This window comes from Trichophyton verrucosum (genome assembly GCF_000151505.1).
Source record: "Trichophyton verrucosum HKI 0517 chromosome Unknown contig00217_1.f1.exp, whole genome shotgun sequence".
Taxonomy (NCBI): Eukaryota; Fungi; Ascomycota; class Eurotiomycetes; order Onygenales; family Arthrodermataceae; genus Trichophyton; species Trichophyton verrucosum.
In genome coordinates this window covers 30,038-49,971 of record NW_003315508.1, presented here as the reverse complement: position 1 = coordinate 49,971, position 19,934 = coordinate 30,038, and the positions used below count along the sequence as shown (strand labels likewise).

At 50.6% G+C, this 19,934-nt stretch overlaps 7 protein-coding genes across 7 annotated transcripts; 1 reads left to right on the top strand and 6 right to left on the bottom strand.

Annotated features, from left to right (window-relative positions):
- Window positions 1-745: 745 nt before the first annotated feature.
- On the bottom strand, window positions 746-1,240 carry TRV_02461 (uncharacterized protein; the record flags this gene model as incomplete). The annotated part of the gene is made up of 1 exon (XM_003023313.1): window positions 746-1,240. The coding sequence occupies one exon, from the start codon at window positions 1,238-1,240 to the stop codon at window positions 746-748; it is 495 nt and encodes a 164-aa protein (XP_003023359.1).
- Window positions 1,241-1,806: 566 nt separating this feature from the next.
- Window positions 1,807-3,564, bottom strand: TRV_02460 (DNA-directed RNA polymerase III RPC4, putative; the record flags this gene model as incomplete). The annotated part of the gene is made up of 1 exon (XM_003023312.1): window positions 1,807-3,564. One exon carries the CDS (start codon window positions 3,562-3,564, stop codon window positions 1,807-1,809), a length of 1,758 nt encoding a protein of 585 aa, XP_003023358.1.
- A 1,183-nt stretch (window positions 3,565-4,747) lies between these two features.
- TRV_02459 (uncharacterized protein) lies at window positions 4,748-6,910 on the bottom strand (the record flags this gene model as incomplete). The annotated part of the gene is made up of 2 exons (XM_003023311.1): window positions 4,748-6,019; window positions 6,095-6,910. 2 exons carry the CDS (start codon window positions 6,908-6,910, stop codon window positions 4,748-4,750), a joined length of 2,088 nt encoding a protein of 695 aa, XP_003023357.1.
- Window positions 6,911-9,165: 2,255 nt separating this feature from the next.
- TRV_02458 (uncharacterized protein) lies at window positions 9,166-9,552 on the bottom strand (the record flags this gene model as incomplete). The annotated part of the gene is made up of 1 exon (XM_003023310.1): window positions 9,166-9,552. One exon carries the CDS (start codon window positions 9,550-9,552, stop codon window positions 9,166-9,168), a length of 387 nt encoding a protein of 128 aa, XP_003023356.1.
- A 1,861-nt stretch (window positions 9,553-11,413) lies between these two features.
- Window positions 11,414-13,527, top strand: TRV_02457 (uncharacterized protein; the record flags this gene model as incomplete). Its single annotated transcript, XM_003023309.1, has 3 exons — window positions 11,414-12,580; window positions 12,652-13,191; window positions 13,273-13,527. 3 exons carry the CDS (start codon window positions 11,414-11,416, stop codon window positions 13,525-13,527), a joined length of 1,962 nt encoding a protein of 653 aa, XP_003023355.1.
- Window positions 13,528-13,671: 144 nt separating this feature from the next.
- TRV_02456 (uncharacterized protein) lies at window positions 13,672-14,801 on the bottom strand (the record flags this gene model as incomplete). The annotated part of the gene is made up of 3 exons (XM_003023308.1): window positions 13,672-13,865; window positions 14,063-14,247; window positions 14,350-14,801. 3 exons carry the CDS (start codon window positions 14,799-14,801, stop codon window positions 13,672-13,674), a joined length of 831 nt encoding a protein of 276 aa, XP_003023354.1.
- An 893-nt stretch (window positions 14,802-15,694) lies between these two features.
- On the bottom strand, window positions 15,695-16,806 carry TRV_02455 (uncharacterized protein; the record flags this gene model as incomplete). The annotated part of the gene is made up of 2 exons (XM_003023307.1): window positions 15,695-16,201; window positions 16,276-16,806. 2 exons carry the CDS (start codon window positions 16,804-16,806, stop codon window positions 15,695-15,697), a joined length of 1,038 nt encoding a protein of 345 aa, XP_003023353.1.
- Between the last annotated feature and the right edge of the window lie 3,128 nt (window positions 16,807-19,934).

The window sequence follows — 19,934 nt, the reverse complement described above, 5'->3', positions numbered from 1 at the left end:
ATCCCGTAGAAAAGCAGGCAAAGGAGAAAAAGGGTGTCCTCCTGGGTGCTGGCAGCTAGTCTGGTCGAAGTGGCCGCTAGTAGGATTCGCGTGTCGAGGCTCAATAAATAGGGAAAAAGTGGCAAGGATTCGCAAAATGCCAGGATCCCACAGGCCGTAGTGTGCGCCGTTCGCCTTTCGCACGAAGGAGAGTGTAGAGACAAGTTATCAAAACTGAGGGTGGGTAGTGGGTAAAAAAAAAGGAGCTGTTGAATAGTCGATGATGTATCTTTTTTTCTGGTGTTGCCGCAGATCTGGTGACCCGCCAAGTCACGGATGGCGCATCTGTCGGAGATATATATACCTAAACCACGGTTCTATTTGGTTGACTAGAAGGATTAAGTAGCCCCGTTGGGCGTCGAGGGGGCTTAAGGGGATACATTTATAGCTACAGAGTCGCCAGGATGCAGGATCTGTCGGTGTGGAGGGAGATCTGGGTGTGGAGGCTGATATTCCATCGTATCTGAAGGTCTAACCAGCAACATCCTGGAAGAAAGTACCAAGGGAGAAGCAGAGGTAGAAGAATAGTTAAATATTATACATGTCTAAATGGCAGTAGACTGCCCCAAAAACTCCATATATATGCTTGCCAGTAATGGCATAAATATCAAATCATTACACAAAATCCACCGCACTGGTAAAACGTGAAAAAGATCCAAGGTCGCATAACTCCGCGCAATAACACACAAGGTGTCCCGGTCTAGAATCAAGCAGTGTCCTCTAGCCCAGCTCTCTCCGCTTTCTGCTCGCGGCTTTTACCGCACTCGAGTGTTCGACACTGGCGCGCAAACATGGGCTCAGGCTCATCGGTAGGGACACTGCGACCCTTAATCGTAACCGTCTTTCCGATCTCTCCCTTCAGTGTCCCCAGGCCTATCTCTCCTGCCATTGGAGATGGCCATGGGTCAGGGAAAGGCGGAAATGTCTGCGTGTATACCACCTGCACTCCCTCGAGCCAGAATGTTGTGATTGGAGACACCTGCGTAGGCACGGTTGGCACTGGATCTGGTGGTGCGTCGACAATAGCTCGTCCTTTGATAATTGGGTCTGCTGGTAATGGGCGGCTATCGTGTGCTTCCTCAGATCGTTGTCTTATGGCAGGTGTTGGTGATGACACGGATGGGGGGCGGTCAGCGGCGAAAACGCTGGTGGATAGAAGAGAGCATATAGCCAGCAGGGCTGAACCCTTTGAGAACCACATATTTTGTAAAGAAATACACAAATATAGGGCTGATAGGAGTTGGATAGATATTCAAGAGGTGGGTTGATAGTTGGCGTTGACTGCGTGGCGAGGAGAGGGCGTGCGAGTATGCGCTGCGTCAGTCCAGGCGAGGTCGAATGGAAGATGTCAGCGAGATTAACGAGGGAGTATGAATAATTGACGTCTGACCAGCGACCAGCTTCAATAGTATCCCATGGGCTGTCCTTTCCGTTCGGTTTGATCCAAAGTTCGATGTTTTGATGTTTGATCAAAAGTTCGCTCCTTTTTTTTGCTGGCGACGACACGTAAGATGGTCACGTGGAAGCTAGTTTTAATGTCTATATGCAAATCTTGTCTCACCAAGAAAGCTCGACGAGAGACAGCGAGAGTTGATGGCGCCGGGGAGATGTTGGTAGAGATAGATGGGCGGAGATGGTGCTGGCAGCCACTGCTAGCCGGATACAGGGGGCTGGACGACGGTGGTAGCGTATAGTTGGTTGCGGAGTAGTTAACTAGTTATCCGACATGGATTCAAGAAGACCACAAAATCATAGCAGGCTATCAAATCATTCATCCAAGATCTTGTCCCAGTCTGGGGTAACAACGAACTTGCCAGTGACCTGAGACATGGCCCAGAGCTTCTTGTCGCGGGTCGAAGCGCTGCCGTCAGGGGCCCCAGCCATGTTGTCCGACAGTATCACTGCATCCTGTATGAAACCGACGGTGCTGCCCTTCGTGAGCTCAAAGCTGACGCCGCCCCAGTCAATGGTTGCTTTGCCGGATCGGTGTATGTTCAGTTTCCCTACTCGTCCGCGAGGCAAAGTGCTGTTCGTTGCTGTGACGAGGGGAGGTGCAGTGCTCGCCGTGGAAGCCGGATTGACAGCGCCTTCTTCCTGCTTAATAGTCGCAGAACCCTGAGCTGCCGGGGCGGTGCCAGCAACAGGCAGAGGTGTGGCAGTTTCAACAACAGCTTCATCACCTTGTCCAACTGCACTGTTCTTCTCGGGCGTTGGCGGCACCAGGTTAGGTGTCATCGGCGGGAACTGGAGTAGGAATAGCTGGCCCTGACGTTCGTCGGGTGCTGGCTTTGCAGAGGCCTCGGTGTCATCCTCATCCTTCTTCCCAACTTCAGCAGCGGCGGAGGTATCAGGGGCATTTCCTGCCGTTGTAGATATGCTCCCAAGTGTGGATTTCAAGTAATCAATGTCCTCTTCGTAACGGTCATACTCCTGGCGCTCCTCTTCTGTCTGTAGCTTCTTCCTTGGATCCTTGACCCTTTTTGGTTTAACTCGTGGTTTGGGGACAGCTTCTTCAGACGGAGCGGTAGGGACACTATCATCAATGGTAGCATCGTCATCAGTAGGTTCTGCTTTGATCTGAGGGCCATCTGATGTAGGGCCGGTCTCTTTTATATCTCCCATAACCACATCATCGTCACCTCCATCAACATCAGACTCAGACTGGTCATCCTCGACAAAGAGACTATCATCCGCAGCTCCAGCCTTCTCCTTTGCCTTTTTCCTGAGCTCGGCAGACTTGCTTAAACTTGAGCTTGATTCAGCCGGAATACCAACGGAGCGTTCAACATGTTCATGCCTCTCAACTCGCACCGGCCGAAGTCCACGGCTTCCACCCGTAGGCGTAGATTTCCCCATGGACGCTTTGCCCTTCGTCATGGCGCCAGCCTCGAGTGCTTCCCCTTCCGAATCACTCTCGAGGTTGATATGGTCGATGCTAAACCGTAGTCCGTGATCACTTCCTTCGTCAGAAGAGATATCTCCACCAATCTGCTCTCCGTCTGCACCGGCTTCATTCTTCACTCCATAAAAGCCGGATATTTTGCCAGAGCGGCCGCCTTTGCCCTTCCAGGCGCCTCCATGTCTTCCAGGCCCTGTTCCTTCCCCTAGGGGCCCAGATGCACCACTCGCGCCGCCCCTGCCACGTCCTCTGCCTCTGCCTCTGTCTCCCCCTCGAGTTGGCCGTCGTGCAGCATTGGCCGCAGATATTCTTTCCCGTAGCCTCTGAGCTTCGAGATTCTCTAGCGCTTCTCTCTCTTCTTTGCTCTTCCGTGTCACCACCTTCGGCTGGAATTTTAGTGTTGGCTTGGGTGTCGAGCCGTCCGCATTCAGTGGCACCAGACTCCCGCCTGGCGTTCGCTTCTTGAGAGATTGTAATCGCTGCACCGGTCGTCCTCTGGCACTCGCTGAGCCCCCACGGCCCGTTCCTCCCGTCCCCGATGGCCCTGGAGTAGCCGAGGAGCTCTCTGAACTGCTTGGCTGTCCTCGTCCAGCGGGTGGTCTATTTGGCGGGGGATTTGGCGGCATGTTTCTCGACTGAAAGGGATATCTAGAAAAACGGATAAAAATACGTAAGAGTATGCGGTGGTATGAGGCAATTGAACCTGTTAGATAATTCGTTAAGAAAACACCGGGGAATCAGTCAACCAAAAGCTCGTTTGCACAGCTTCAGCTTGTTTGCGACAAAAGTACGAAATTTTGAAGTCATAATTCGGCGTAATTTTCTTGTGTATGTTGATTACAATACCCACCAAATATTTGGTCTTGGCATCAGGTTTATATGCGTATTGTTACGAAAGTTACCGGCTGTTGATCGACTTCAACGCTCTTGATATAGAATTAGAATAGGAGAAAGCAGTATTGATATTTTTTCAAACCGTCCATTGATTCCAATAAATAACAAAGTAAGGGACTATTTCGGCCGAGGGGACAACCATAGGGAAGCCCAATCCATAGCTACAGAGGACACAAAAGACCAGAAGCAATATTTTTGCTGTTTCCTTCAGGCAATATCAGAGGCAAGATGCGACTGATACAACCATTAGCCAGAACCCCAACTACGTCAACTCAGAAAGATTCGATGAGACAGAGAGAGAAAACGAAGAGACATAGAGGAAATAAAGGAAATCAAGGAAATTTTGAAATTCGAGATTAAACAAGACAACAACAACACCGCAGTAGGTACATGACTGTAGAGAGCGAAGGCGCAAGTAAAAGGATGTAAATGCAGTACAAAGAAACACACAAAACTCGCAGCGCCTTTGATGTTAATGACAGTCGCAATTGGCATGAGGATAATGACGATGGCTGGATGATACTTGCAGCAAATAAACACAGGGGCGTAGATGAAGAGGTTGGGTTTCGACAGGTAGTAGTTTGAGACAGGAGGTACAAGGAACAAGCAAGCCACCGTATAATGGAAAAAAGAAAGAGAAACAAGAAAAACAGGAATCAAAGTCTATGATAATGATAATTTGATGTTAACAGCTGCTTCGGGGGCGGGGTGTTGATTTGTCTGATTGTTGCTGGTATGAACACAAGTCGTAGGTATAGCCGAAACTCGAAAGGCATGCATTGGTGATGAAAGAGTATGTGCTCGCACAAGGGAATATTCGATGCTGCAGGTTGTTGCTCTATAACAGATAACGTCAGGGCAGTGGTGTGACGGCGAGAGTGGAAGGTCTCCCTGGACCACTGGGGGACTTCACAATCAGCGCTTGCGCTTCTTATTCTTGTCCGGGACTGCTGCCGTGGTGGAAGAAGCAGGAGTTTGGGCGGCAGTATCCTGTGCTTCTTGAGCCTTTGCAGCAATTGCAGAAGGGTCCTTCTTGACAGAAACACCCATGTGGCGACCATATCGGCCCTTGCGACCGTTATTCTCGTCCTCGCTAATGCATCCCTCGATACCGATGCCGGCATCCTTGCATCTCTGACAGGGGCGCTGACGGTCACAGCCCTTCTTGCTCTTTCGGCATCGCTGGCAACGTGGCTTCGTGGAGAGATCTTCCTCATCAGCAGCTAGCTGGTTCTGGAAGTTGACACCTCCCTGCTGAGCGGTGGCTGGGAGTAATGGGGGTGGCACCGGTTTGGCAGAGCTAGTCGGGGCCTGTTTACCCTTGCGAGAAGCAGGGGCAGAGCGGTTCTTCGCATTGCGTCCTCCTTTAGCAGTGGAGGCCTGTTTGGCACCGGTGGCCTTGGCTGAGGTTGCAGCAGTAGTTGCTGTGCTGGCTGATTTCCTTGCACGTTTGGTTCGAGAAGACTGTGCCTCATACGATGGGTCATCATCATATTCGCTCTTGATGTTATCTTGAGAGGCTAGATTTTGGTATTCACCATCGATATCATCACTAGCTGGGTCGCTGCTTTCACAGCTGGGAAGGATCTCGTCCAATGTCTTGTTCTTCTTGGGCAAGCCTGGCAGGGAGTCACTTGATGCACGACGCTCTCTAATCTTAGTTGGCAGGTCGGTCTCGTCACCACTGACATCAGATATGTCTGTGGTTGCGCCGGTAGAAGAGGCGGCATCGGCAATACCGCTGAATGCATCGTCAACCGTGGAGGTGGAGTTACGGCCGTGGGAGAAGTTGGAGGTGTCTCCAAGCCTGATGAGCTGCATGGCAACATCTTCATCCGAGATGCAACTAGCAATGGTTGGATCAGGGGTAGGCAAGATGCCATGGCCATTCACTGGAGTAGCGTAGTGTACTGCCGAGTTGGAGTTGGCTCGATTCCGAAGCCTGTGGCCATGATGTGGTACCGTTGGAGTCGCATACGGGTTATTCCCGCTTCCATTCTGAAGAGAATGCAGTTTCTCGTGGTTGCCAAAGCCCTGGGGGGAGGCAAGCGCCTGGTAGCCGCTGAAAGCGTTCTGGCTGGGTCTTGCGAATGGCGAGGCATCGGGTGCAAGGGAACGTCGCTGGGGAGAAATGGAGGATGCCGAAGTTGTGCGAGGCACTTGGGGAGGAGCAAACAAGGGAAGTTCCTGGGATAAAATACATTAATACCGAGATTATATATGGAAACAGGTGGGTTAAGGTCTGGAGAACTTGATACTTACCGAGCTCTCGAACTTCGGGCGCTTCCTTCTGCCATCCTGGAGGATGTTTTCCATGCTGATATCAGCACTACCAAAGTGCTCACTCTTGGGCCTTCTCGAGCCGCTCACTGAGCTATGGCCTCCATCACTGTCGCTGCAAGGCATATGTGCGTCATCATGGAAGCTTCCATGGGTGCTTGAGCCACGGCTCTTGACACCTGCTCGAGATGACTTCTGCCTCGAGGCGCTTCGGCGACCTCGGGCGGGAGGAGAGACACTTCGCTTTCCAGCAGCAGCAGCGCGCGAAGTAGGACGGGAGACGGATTGGCCATAGTTGATAGCCTGGCTGCCCTGGGGGGGTGGCATAGAGAATGGTTCGCCAAGGGTAGGCCGGGAGTAGTTGTCCATCGGGGAGACGGCATAGTATGATGGCGGTGAGTGTTGTTCGGGGTAATGGTGGTTCGGTATCACTCGGACATAGACGGTCATGCTGTTCTTGAGGTTCTCATACCTGGCAATGAGTGTATTGCCATCCTGGTCCTCAAAGCTAACGCCGCTGGCGGTGCCTTCGTAGATCCCATAGAAATTTTTGACCGTAGTGACGATGGAGTCGGTAGTGTCATGGGGATAGATCTGGACTCTCATTGGAATGCGAGCTCGCATCTTCGAGGACTCGTCGAGCAGCAGCTCGAAGGCCACATGCTTTGGAGACGGGTTTGAAGGAGACTCATGTTTGGCTGGACGGTCAGCCTGGGGCTGCTCGTCATAGTATGCCTGGCTCTCGGAGACCGGGCCGCCAGATCCTGACACTTCACAGTCATGAGCCGATGGATGCATTCTCACCCGCGGTTCCTGAGGCATATCCGACGGATTATTGCCTCGGACTGCTGGGTGATGGCGTTGTTGATGGTGCAGTTAGGGCGAATGCGACGAAGGGGCTTTGGTAGGGTTGAGACCGACTCTTTGGTTATGCAGTTCCCATGCAAGTTCCGGGGCAAACAGATGAGAGAGGAGGTGTCAGGAGGTAGGGAATCGAGTGTATAATCCGGTCAGGGAGGCAGACCTGGTCGCAGAGAGATGGCGATGGAGGTATACCTTGCTGGCTGACGGAAGTGCCGGTGAGAGAGTGGAAATTTCTAGTTAGGCCAGGATAACCGGCAACGAGCAAGCGAGCTGTATAAATAGAAGAGAGAGCGCAGTTAGCAGTCTGTAGCGACAATAGAGGGCGGGAGAATAGATAATTGTGTCCTGCCGGCCCGTCAATAGGGCAGACGCTGGCTCCCTATTCCAGGCAGACAAAGGTGTGTGTTGTCCCGGGTAAGGGAAAACATGGCCGCTCGAGAGAGGCAGGGCGAGCAGACAGGAGAAAAACAGCAGCACAGCGGCCAGGGAGATACCTACAGCTGGAGACGACTGCGAGGGATGGATCGCAAGATCGCAACGAGAGTGTGCTGGGGGTCTGTCCAGTAGACGCTGGGTGCTGGCAAGGTGGTGATGATGGCCTTGGGGGCGCTGTGAGATGTCTGGGTCCTGTCACAGAATGGAGATCAGCGGCAAGAATTATAGAGCGGCTTTGGAGGGCAGACGAGGCCGGCGAGGAGACAGACGACCTACCGGCAGACCGTGGCTACTGAGCAGGCGGCAGGACGAAGCAGTCTGGGATATCAGGCTGGCCGAGGAGGTTGTTGGGCGGTGCAGCGAGGGTCGAGGGAGGAAGAATGATGATGTGTGGATGTAGGTTGCGAACGAACGGTGGAGGAGGTTTCACACCACCGCCGGCCAGGTCAGCGAGAGTTATCTCAGCTAGTCATGCAGCGTATTATTATTACTATTTCATTTGCTCCCTTTTTTAAGGCTCTGGACGCAGGCGCCGAACCGGGCTGGGCTGCCTGTGTCTTCTGTTTACGGGCTGCTACTTGGTTTCTACGGCCTGGCCTGTCTATCACATACCCCTTCCTACCTATGCGATGCGCATCCGCTGCCCAAAGACAGAAAAAGACTCGGTCAGGATCCTTATGCGCATCCAAGGCACGAGGCCCAATTACGCCTCATGACGCTCCGGCTGGCAATGCGCTCTGAACTGCTGTCAGGTCGTCTATCAACCGTCAAGCCAGTTTGGTCCGTCAGTCAGGTCACTCACTGTCAGCCCGTCGTTTGTGTCCATCTAGAATCGGCGGAAAGCCCTCGTTCTTTTCCCTCCAAGTTAGTAGCTATCAAAAAAAAAAGGGCCAGCCCGGAAGTATATGAGCTGGTTGTGCCGGAGAAGTTCGGCAGTCTCCCTCTCTCCCTCTCTCTCTCTCTGATGCTGGGTTGCTGCTGCTGCTGCTGCTGGTCTGCTTGCTTGTTCTTCCAAAGCAGAGCCCGTCGTTGTTAATCCTGGGAGGAGAGGACCTGTAACCTAAATGCGCCTAGGATTGGGTCCATTTGCCATGTCTTTGCGACGATCCACCCGAGTTCTGCAGCTTGGGTTGGCCACGCTCAACACCCAGCGGCACACTGCGCAACAAGGGGTGTGTGTGTTAAGTTGTGTAGTCAAACCATACATAGTTTTCGCACCCTTCGATTCGATTCGATCCGCATTTGTTAGCTAGGGGACAGGGCGGACCTTCAATGCGTTGTTCAAGTATCCAGCGGCTGGGGGGAACGGAGGACGTTGACGGGTTGATCCTCTATCCCACCCCGGCTCTCCCTTCTTTCTCCTACACTTCCGAGACTCCCAGAGCTGGCGGTCCTTTAGTTAAGTGGACAGGGATGGGGCAGAGGGAAAGAGGAGTCAGGAAGGTTTTTTTTCTTCTTGAAGAGTAACCCGAGCGATCGAGGAACAGGGCGGTCCCTTCGTTCCCTGACGTGGCCGCAGCAGAAGCAGCGCAATGGAGGGCAGCGCAGGAGGAGGAGCTGAGATAGCAATAAATAGCAATAAGCAAACCACCACCACCACCCCCCCAATAACGAACCCCAACCAACCAACCAACGGGTGGTCAATAGTTTCATGTTTCGCCTGCTCGCCTGCCCTCCCTGCTGGTCGTTCTCGGCGATAGTTGAGATAGATCCCATGGCATCGTGGTGGCGCTGGCGATCTAGTGTGAGGAAGGTTATAAAAGTGACTGCTTCATGCGCCGGCCACTTCGCTCTGCATTCGGTCTCCGCAGGAGCAGAAGCTTAAGGAACTTGCACAGGTCGAACGACCTCTCCTCTGCCTCGTTTCGCAGCGGTTTGTCTTGTCTTACTTCTCGAGGGCGAACGAAGCATGAGTCGGCCAGACAGCAGAAGCGGCAGGCTAGTTTATTATTATTATTAGCAGCAGCAGCAGCCAGCGGCCCAGCAGGAAGAAGCTCCAGCATGATGAAATATATTAATGCATGCTTTAAATCTCTCTTTCTCTCTCTTCGGCCTTGTTTCTTTTCTTTTGCGCCTTGCGACTCCAGACCCCGTATCGACGAAGAGTCAAGGAAACATATGCTGCGCTTCTTCGCTAACATCCGGCGCAAACTTGCATCAATGGCCAGTCGCAATGGATTGAGACGCTGCTCTGGCTGCCCAGCTTTCCCACTGCGCCGGCACTGATTAAACCCCGTTCTCCCTTCTCGCCGTCGTGTGAAGAAGACCCTTATTTTCTTTCTGGGGGTTTGCGATACAAGGGCCTTCTGACGCTGTCCCCCATACGTTTATACATGTTCATATATATATGGAGTATATTTTTTAAAAAAGGGAAAAGAAAAGAAATAGGGATCTGATACAATGCTGGCGAAACGGCAGTTTGAGGCCTGAGCGACGGGGGGGGAGAGCGACCTCAGCGAGAGCCCGGTGGCACCACGGCTAAGCTGGTGAATGCGACAACAATAGGCTAGAGCAGGCGACTGGATGCATGTTTGTTGTAAAAGAAAAAAAGTGAAACCCGCTTGGCTCTCGCAAGTTCCTGCGATCGCGGGCTCGGAATATTGTGCGCTGCGATGAGAGGGATCCTGTGACCGAAATGAATGAGCGTCCGGCCCTGGTTGCTTCTCTGCTGCGCTGTGTCAGCGCCGGCGAGGAGGAGGACCCCCCGGGGAACAGCCCAGCGCTCCGAGGACCTTGCGATGCCGGCGTCGCTTCGACTCGATGGGCCCTTTTTCTTTCTTCTTGTCGCATCGCATCGCCGCCGTTCAAACGGTGGGCAGGCTGTGTCGGTAGCGGCCGGGACGAAGCCGGCAGCCATCCGCACTAGAATCGGGGTCACTGACCCATCCTGACGTCAGGAGATGCCTCTGTCGGCCTGTCCCTTGCGTCTCGCAGCCTTCATCTGCCCTCCGCCGCCCTCTGCTGGCGCCCCGTCAGCCGGCCTGCCCTGCGCCGTCGCTGCGTCGAACGTCGTCTGTTCCCACCGGTCGTTGCTTTTGCGCTTTTTGTCCGCTTTGAGGTCGTCGTCGCAAAGAAAATGAGGCAGGTCCAGGTCACGTGGGTTGGCGTCTTTTCGTGTTCCTCGACACGCAAAAAGCGGCTTCCCCACGAACTCCCCTGCAGCGGCCACCGGACGTCCTTTCAGGGCGCAAACTGGTCGCCAGCCTTGTCGCATCGCCCGCCGCAGCTCGTGGACAAAATATCTCGCTGCCCCTAGGCCAGGCGCGCGCTTAGCATGCACAAACGCCTTCTTGCGGCTCTTGGGGGAGACGCGCCGCCGCGCGACTAGTGGCATGACGTAATCTGCCAAGACTTTGGTTGCTTAGCCAGGCCGCCGTCGGGCGCTAACCGCATGCGGCCTAGCTTTGTTTATTTTCTTCTCTTTCCAGCAACAAGAAAAGAAAATAAAACACCAGCAAAAAGCGAGCCAGCCAGCCAGACGACGACGACGACGACGACGGCGACGCCAGGACGACGCCAGGACGACAGCAACAGGACGACCAGCGGAGAGACACACTTCGAGGGCGCGGACAGGCCTGCCCAGGGGATCGATTGACTGAACAGCTCGCCCGTCTTGGTCTCTGCCTTTGCTTTGCATGGGCTGCTGTGTGATCCCTTTTTCCCGCCTATCTTACCTTGACGACTGCCTTAGCAACAGCACCCACAACAACAATAACAACAACAACAACTGAGGCCAAGTGAGAGACACTTTATCAACAAGCATCCTATCCACAGAAGACCGCTCTCGATATCGATACTCTGTATTCTTCTTGATGATAGCTGGACAGTAGACTCTCTTCGTCTCCTGTCTATTTATCAGTCTCTGTCGTCGTCGACTTCGCCATGGACGCAAAGGTATTGTAGCCCCTTTAGCTGCCGGCCACCTCCCTGCTGCCTCCAGCCTCTACATGCCCTCCTGCATCCCGTCAATTTATCACTTGAAGGCCTTGTTTGGACTAATTAATGCTCTACAAACAGCCACAGAGACCAGCTCGCACCCTTCGCGGTCGAGTTGATGAGAACATGATTGCCTTCAACCGCGCTGGCAAGACCATCCATCACCGCAACAAGTCGTCGCCTGCCTTGTCGGCTCTGGCAAACAGCAACAGCAACAGCAACGCTACCAGCAAGGAACCAGTCAGACGTGCTGCCTTTGGCGATGTCAGCAACACCGTCAATTCCCTTCGATCTGCCAAAGATGACTCTTCTCTCCCATCCAAGGACACTATCAAAATCACCGAGAAGCCGCTCTGTCTTGCTCGCCCAGCCCAGCGCCCCATTCACTCCATTAGTACAAAGCCAGCAGTGAATGCCATCATTAACGCTGAAGTCGGTATAAAGCCAGGCTCAGAGAAGACGCAGGCGAAAAAGATTCAGACCAAACGTGCCAATGCTGTCTTTAAAGACCCAATTTTGCAGCCGGTCGTCGAGGAACCAACCACCAAGCAGCAAAAACCACAGCAGCAGCAGCAGCAGCAGGAAAAGGCTTCTGCCCCGCAAGCTTCCGTGAGTGAGGCATCGTCAAAGTCTGCTGAGCCATCCAAAGAGGTCGAAAAGGACGTCAAGGGCGCGACCAATCCTCCCAAATCAGCCACTACAGAACCTGCTCCTGCTCAAGTAACTAAAACGATGCCTGCAGCTACGGCCGTTGCCGAAGAACCTGCAGTTAAAGAAGCCGTTGTCAAGGCAACCGTCGAACCCGGACCACCAGTGCCAAATCATAATGCAAAGGATGCCAATGAGGTGACAAAGCCCAAGGTTACCAGGATATCCAGCGATGGAGCCAGAGGCTCAATGCAATCGACCAAACGACCAAGTGATATCACCGTCTCGTCGCGTAAATATGACCAGTCTGAACCAGAAGAATACTGGGACGAAGAGGAGGAAGACAACTATGACGAAGATGGCTATGCCACCGCCCGCTCATATCGTTCCCGTGATAATACCACTGGCGGCGCAACGATGGTACTATTCCCCAGGATGAGCCAGCAGTCCCGTCGGGAACTAGCTCTGGCAAGGCAGATCATGGAAACCTCTACCTCCGTCGAAGAGTACGATGACGAGTGGCGGGATACTACAATGGTAGCTGAATATGGTGAAGAGATCTTCCAATACCTAAGAGAGCTCGAGGTATGTTACGTACCAATGTGCCGTTCCGCAATTGCTAATAATGCCAATGCTAACGTTATTATTTTCTATAGCTCAAACTCCTCCCAAATGCCCATTACATGGACAACCAAGCAGAGATTCAGTGGTCAATGCGCTCTGTGCTGATGGACTGGCTGGTCCAGGTCCACCACCGCTTCTCGCTTCTTCCAGAGACTCTATTCCTCTGCGTCAACTACATAGACCGTTTCTTGTCTTGCAAGATCGTCTCGCTGGGCAAGCTCCAGCTCGTTGGCGCTACCGCTATCTTTATCGCTGCAAAGTACGAAGAGATCAACTGTCCCTCGGTACAGGAGATCGTCTACATGGTTGATAACGGATACACCGTTGACGAGATTCTCAAGGCCGAACGTTTCATGCTTAGCATGCTCCAGTTCGAGCTCGGATGGCCAGGGCCAATGAGCTTCCTCCGTCGGATTAGCAAGGCTGATGATTATGACCTGGAAACTCGTACTCTCGCAAAGTACTTTTTGGAACTCACCATCATGGACGAGCGGTTCGTCGGCACGCCACCGAGTTTCACTGCTGCCGGCGCCCACTGTCTAGCCAGACTGATGCTGCGGAAAGGGGACTGGGTATGTTCATTATTCGTCTTGACTTGTTTTATCCTGTTTTTTATGTTTCGGCGTTTCTCATTGCTGACATATTCCACCTAGACCCCTGCCCATGTATTCTATTCCGGATACACATTCGGCCAGCTCTACCAGCTCATTGGCCTCATCCTCGAATGCTGTGAGGCTCCACAGCAGCACCATCTAGCCATATACGAGAAGTACGCAGACCGCAGGTTCAAGCGTGCCTCAATCTTCGTCGAGAACGAGATGCTCAATGGCTACCGCCTCCCCGAGGTCCACGAAGGTTCCAGCCTTTGGTCCATGCTAGATCGCCGGGCCAGCTCCAAGCGGTTGTGAAGGAGGGAAGTATACCTTTTCTCATCCACCCACCCCTGCCTTCTTTCCTACTCATCACTTAGACGGTCGAGAAATCTCACGATCCTTTGACGACCACCCCAAGCATGATGCGGGATCTCGGTATCCCTCACTCTTTGCTTACTTTCACTTCATTTTATTCTTGTTTCCTTGCAACCTTCTCACGCTCCTTATACCCTTGTATTCACTTCTCTTTCTTCCTTGTGCTTCAAGATATGGCCGTCCAGTCCACCGATTCTTCTCATTCTTCGTCAAGGAGCCCGCGTCGCTCACTTTCTTTACAAAATCTTCTTCTTTTTTGGTATGGAGCTTCGGAGTCACTGGCGCAGGCGGTTATTATCTTTTCCTTCTCTTCTCGTCCTTATTTGTTGAGTTGTTGGGCGCAGATAAGGCTTTTAATCTTTAGCTATAGGGGGTAATAGGTGCATTAATCAAAATCTTCATTTAATAATACTCCTTTCTTCACCTCTCCTGCATAACTACGGAGTAATCAGGATATGCTAATATGGCTATATACGTTTCCATTCCTCAAACTCTTCCTCTAAATGCGCCTTCAGCTGCGTGAACTTATTGTCAAAGTTCCGGCCACATCTCCAACACTTCAGATCCGACTTCAAATACCCTTCTCTATCAGGATGTCTGCGCTTGTCGTCCTCCGCCAGCGGAAACGCATCAAGCTCGACAAAAAAAGGCGTCGAAAAGCTATTATAATGCTTCCTATGCCTTAGACTCTGCCCACACCTATCCACCGAAATAACATGGATATGCAGGTGATTCATAGACGGATTCGCATGTATCCCACACATTATCTCCTTCTCCCAATCCCTCCCCTCCGGCAGCTCATCAGGTACTGTATTCTCATCCCCATCATCATCAGCATCAAGCGCCTCATTCCTCTTCCTATCCAAAGCCGAAACCTTCCCGAACTTCCTTCGTAGCTCTGAAGCAGCTTGTTTTCGCACCCTTGCAGCCTCCTGCCTTACGCTTTCAAGGAAACTCGTATCCTCAAAGGCGACGAAGGGGTGTTGGAAGAATTTTTGGGGGTCTCGAGGCAGTATGAGTAGGTGTACGGCGGACTTGGGGTAGAGGTCGTGGATCACCACGAACTCCGGCGAGTGGGATACGACGGTTGACGCGGAGAAGGACTCGGGGTCTTTGATGTAGGCTCCTAGACCGTCGCGGTTTTTAAACGGTTTCAGACGAGAGGGTTTGGGCTCGATGGGCGGCGAGGCTGCTCGCTTTGGTCTGGGGTTCATTAATTCGGTGACTTCAAGAGTTGGATATTAGTTAGCTGGTTAAATCTATATTGGCTGTGAAGGTACCATACAGGCATTTTTCTTTTGGTTATCACTGTTCTTTTTCTCATCTTTGGCACTTATAGGTTCTTCTGCCATATGGACGTGTACAAATGGGTATCTTGTGGTGATATATACGTTCTCTGGTGGTGTAAATAGAGAGGTAGCCAGTTAAACTAGATGCTTGCGCTCATTTCCCAGTGGCAAAAATAATGTTCTACTATCATCAGTGTCAACTTGCTGCATGAAACTTGCTCCATCCACATTGTGCAACATAAATCTTTCGAGATATGCTAATGTCGCGCTCAGCGTCTTCCTTTGTGCTCTTTGAATGGGTTGTATTTCTTGATGCGGTCCCGAAATCACCTATCCATGAAATCTAGCTTATTACCGATGATGGATGCCTAGCTGGCAAAGCAATCCAATTCTCAATACCCAATATCCAATAGCCGATTATTTGATATCTCCTGACTCAACGATAGATGTATGACCGAGAATACATTGTCACAAGAAGCTTCTAACGCCCTTCGCAAGAGACAACAAGACAAAGCATTCTCAAACACTCCCGGGGCTGCTGGCTCTCCCGCCTACGACTCTTCCTCCGAACCGAAAAGACACCTGGAAAAAGGTATCTTAAACGACTTACTGTGTCGGCCGGTGCTTTGTCTAAGCTATGAAGTATACCATCTGCGATTACTCGGTGATACCCGGAATTATCCAAACGGACTGAAGAGATTGACCAACGGTAAGGGATCTGCTAGGTCATGAGAGTGTTTGAAAAGCCATCAGCAACTTGAAGATATATCTTCTAAGATGATTGATCTTGCATCTAAATCTTCTATTCTACTCTAGTTCTATCCAACATTGGGTTTGATATCAACGACAGGCGAGATTGGCCTTCCTGTTCGAAATAGAGCACGCACATTCTTAAAGCTTTCTTGGCCTGCTCTTCTAACAGCCGCGTCAGTCAAACCTGCAAGATGTGGCTGAATTATAACCTTGTCACTGGTCTTGAAATATGGATTAAAGTCCGGTTCTTCGTTGAAAACGTCAAGTCCTGCTCTGGCTATCTTCTCACTTTCAAGAGCCTCTATCAGACTCTTTTCATCCACAATTGGTCCGCGAGCTGTGTTGATCAGATAAGCACCATCTTTCATCACTGCAAACTCCTTTGGTCCTATTAAACCTCTGGTCTGTTCCGTCAGTGGACAGCAGATTGAGACTGCATCAGAGGCTGCAAGCATCTCATGCAATGAGGCGTAATATGTCACCCCATATTCAGACTCAACGTCCCCAGGCAGCTGAGTTCGATTATGATATATGACCTTGAGATTAAATACAGCCGCCTTTTTAGCCAGATACTAGAGGGAAAGAGACTTATTGTCAGTATACAAATAATATACTCATAGATCGATGATTATGTGAAATTGCTTACTTTTCCAATTGTCCCAAGCCCTACGATGCCCAAGGTACATCCCGATGGATCATGAGTTGGATTCAGGTTGTTTCTCCAGGTCCCTTCTCTTGCACTCCGTTCCGCGTTCGTTGTATTTCTAAAGACTGCCAGCAATAAGAACAAGGCCATGTCTGCCGTGGGCTCTGCAACGGCATCGAGGGTATTTGTGAGCCACATCCCCTGCTTTGCGATCCATTCTACGGCAAACATGTTGAAGCCAGAGGTAAGACTTGCTATTATTTTGCAACTCGGTACCAGCGGTGAGAGAACCTCTTCGTCAAACGGATAATACGGTATGCTATTTGGCCCGATGATAAATGCGTCTACCGGACCATGTTCTTTGATATCATCCTCCAGTCGGCTTTTTAATTGACTTCGTGGACAGGTATCTAGTACCGATAAATCAAATTCCCGTTGGAACTCTGCGATGAAATCTTCGCCCAGGTGTTTGATAGTACCTAGGCTCAGAACTCTGGGCTTTTTTTGTAACCCTATGGGTATAGAATTCATTGTCAACTTGCTTTGAGGTGGTATCCTTTCAGCAAATATAAAATAATGAAAATTTCAATATAGTGTCCATAAAGAGCAATCTGGATATATAATTCTACGGTTCAAGTACGGCTACCCCCAACTACGCCCTAACGGGTGGCGTTTGTAAGCATCCGAAATACGGAAGGATATAATTAAAGCCACCTTTCGGGCGAGTGAATTCTGGTCGTAAAGCCGGCCTAAATAAGAAAGCCATTGGATGTATTGGATAGGCTGTTAAACCGAGGGATATCTCTGTTCGGCCGTTGACCGAGAATCTACAGTACATGCACAGGACAAACAACAAAAGAACCAAAATTAATATACAGAAAAAGACTAACGGTGTGTTATGTTATTTACCAGTGTCTGGTTTCTCATCTCCAGAGGCTTTCAATTCTTTCAACCTGTCATCGATCAATGCGATTTCCACGTCGACGCCAAGTAACTTTTCTTGCAGCATGGTTTTATACTGTTCATCAGACAGATTTCTGATTGGTATCCATCGAGAATCGGCCATCCGTTCGGCCCATGTTTTTGTCGACGCTGGTTCTGATTGAAGCCGTGCCTGACGCTCCTCAAGTTTATTGTAAGAATACTGTCCCACAAGGCCTAACATGGAACAGATAACTAGGCCAGGAAGAAAACGTCGATCTGTTTGTTATTTTAGTTATGTTGCCGATATACGAATGTTTCAATCGTCGGAATGATATGCATGAGTTATAGCAATGACACTTGGGAAATACTCACTCATTGCCAAATTGATGGCCCCCCCTGACAGGCCGCTGGACGCGACGCTTGAATAAATGCGTTCTTTCGGTGTTGCATTGTCTTCGAATTGAATTCTGAGGATATTGCTCCTCAGCCCTGTGTATTATCCTAGTTAACACAACGGATGGCCATTTTCGAGAGCAACACTTACACCAGAATGAGCTGCCAAATGCAAACCAGTAGACTCCAGTAGATATTGATTTTATTATCGGGTGATGTGCCCGAAGCACTCCAGATACGCCGCCATAGAGAAGACCGCAAGTGCCTGAATGGTTCGCTAAGTCAATATAATTTCAACCAGGGTGATGAGTCTTTACATACCGCCTAGGGCACCAGCTTGCAGGACTGGCAATACAGGTATGGATGTGGGAGGTGTGCTCGGCCCACCTTCTCTACTCATCTTGTATGCATTGTCTTAACCAGGCCGTCTGCCTTTCTGCGCAGATGTAGATCCTGGGTGACCTTCCATGGTGCCCAGGCGCCCTCATGAACATCGGACTAACAATTATCCAGCGTTCGTGAGTCCACGGTAGCCTGGCTCAATTTGGGGTTCACCATCAGGTCAAAATTCATTTTCACGTTCCTTACTTTACATTAGCGCTATCATGCAAGCTCTCGAACCGATCTGAGATAATAAGCAGGCACCTAGGTGCCTTGAGACGCAGCTTTTCGCTCTCAACCCATCGATTGGTTAAGGTTTCATGGTAGTGACCTTGATTAGTAATCACGAAACTTAGGCTGTGATTGGACAATACAGTAAATGGTCATCTATATGCATTTCGGCACGCAGCAAGCAGCAAAGCCAGGGAACGTTGACTTTATACTCAAAAACGTACGGATTGGAGCCTGCCGGCTTTAAATAGCCCTTTGCCATACGCTAAATAAGCAATTTGTGTAAGCTTGATCATCGAAATGTTCGGGATTCGTGAGAATATTTACCCTGTCAATCCCTAAAGAAAGTAGCTATAAATTTATGAACATTTCCCTCTTTCTTACATTTCATTTTATTGATGTTATACATTCCCATTTAGTCTTTGTCCCCTTCAATTGTCGAGACAAACCCGTTGAGAGCGGAGGTGGAGATAAGGTTTTACCGGTTATGGGCCGAGCGCCGATCAGATAAGATAAGGCGGCATCTTTCTATCGAACCGATGGGGTCAACGTGTCGACGACGAGCAACACAGCGGCTTGACACTGGCCACTTCGATCTCTACTTCGTAGGCATCCGGTGTAGGTGGCTATACGCTATCTAGTTGTGTATTTACTCTGGTGTAGGACTGACAAGCTCTTCTTCGGACTGGCATGAGGTTCCTTCCTTCCAGAAAAAACACATCTGGACAGCAATCTGGATAAACAAGCGCAGAAAGGATTGTTTACATTGGAAGTTGTATGCAAGAGGGCTGTACGTCTCTAACATATCAATTACATTAAAACATGACGGCTTTTACCGTCTCCTCCCCCCCGACTACACTCACCTTTTTCAAAATATATTCATTACTGGCTCGAGAGTATACATATATCCGTATCAATGTTCTTATCCTATAGTCATATCGTGATTATCAGGTGATTGTCACTCGTTGAAACAAGACCCGTAAGCGTGATACTGCATTCTACATACTGCTAGATATCACCAGTTGCATAGCATATACCAACTGTCTAAAGGATATCTGTAGTAGCACTACTGTCCCCGCCATGAACCTGGTTATTACTATCCTTTCCTCCGTATTATTGTCTGTCGTCTTTCTTGTCTTCTTTTCCTCACTCGTCGACATCGCTGCCCTAGATGCCATGATTACCTAAGCAGTATTCCATTCAAGCCCTCTGATTGGCCAGAGGCCCTCACGCACGCTGACTTTTTTTTCTTTCCTTCTTTTAGCGTCATCGCCAAAATTTATCATTTTAACTAAAAAAGACACTCTTTCGCTCTCTTCTTTGACCTGCATAAGACATCACACACCACATACACAACCTCTCGAAAGATTAGCTACTTTTTGCTGGTGCCTAGGGACCCGTTTACCTATAGGCTTTTCTCTTAGGCTACTTACGCGCATCGCCTTTGCGCGTCCTGTCTTAATCGCAATCATGGGTTGGTTCACCTTTTTGCCCTGTTCCACACTCCACTAAAAACTGCTACCATGAATCAGGCTCAAGGAGGGCACATCCGAAGGGAAGTTGAGTCGCTAACCCTGGTATGTCTAGCTCCTGCAAAGTCGAAAGCCCAGAAGATGTCCATTGGGACTTTTCTGGCGGATGAGAGTGAGTTTGAGCCTCCCGGGGGGGGTTTTGGAGAGGAGGGGGCGTTGGAGGGATGTGGGAAGTCTAGTTGCTAACGGCCATGATAA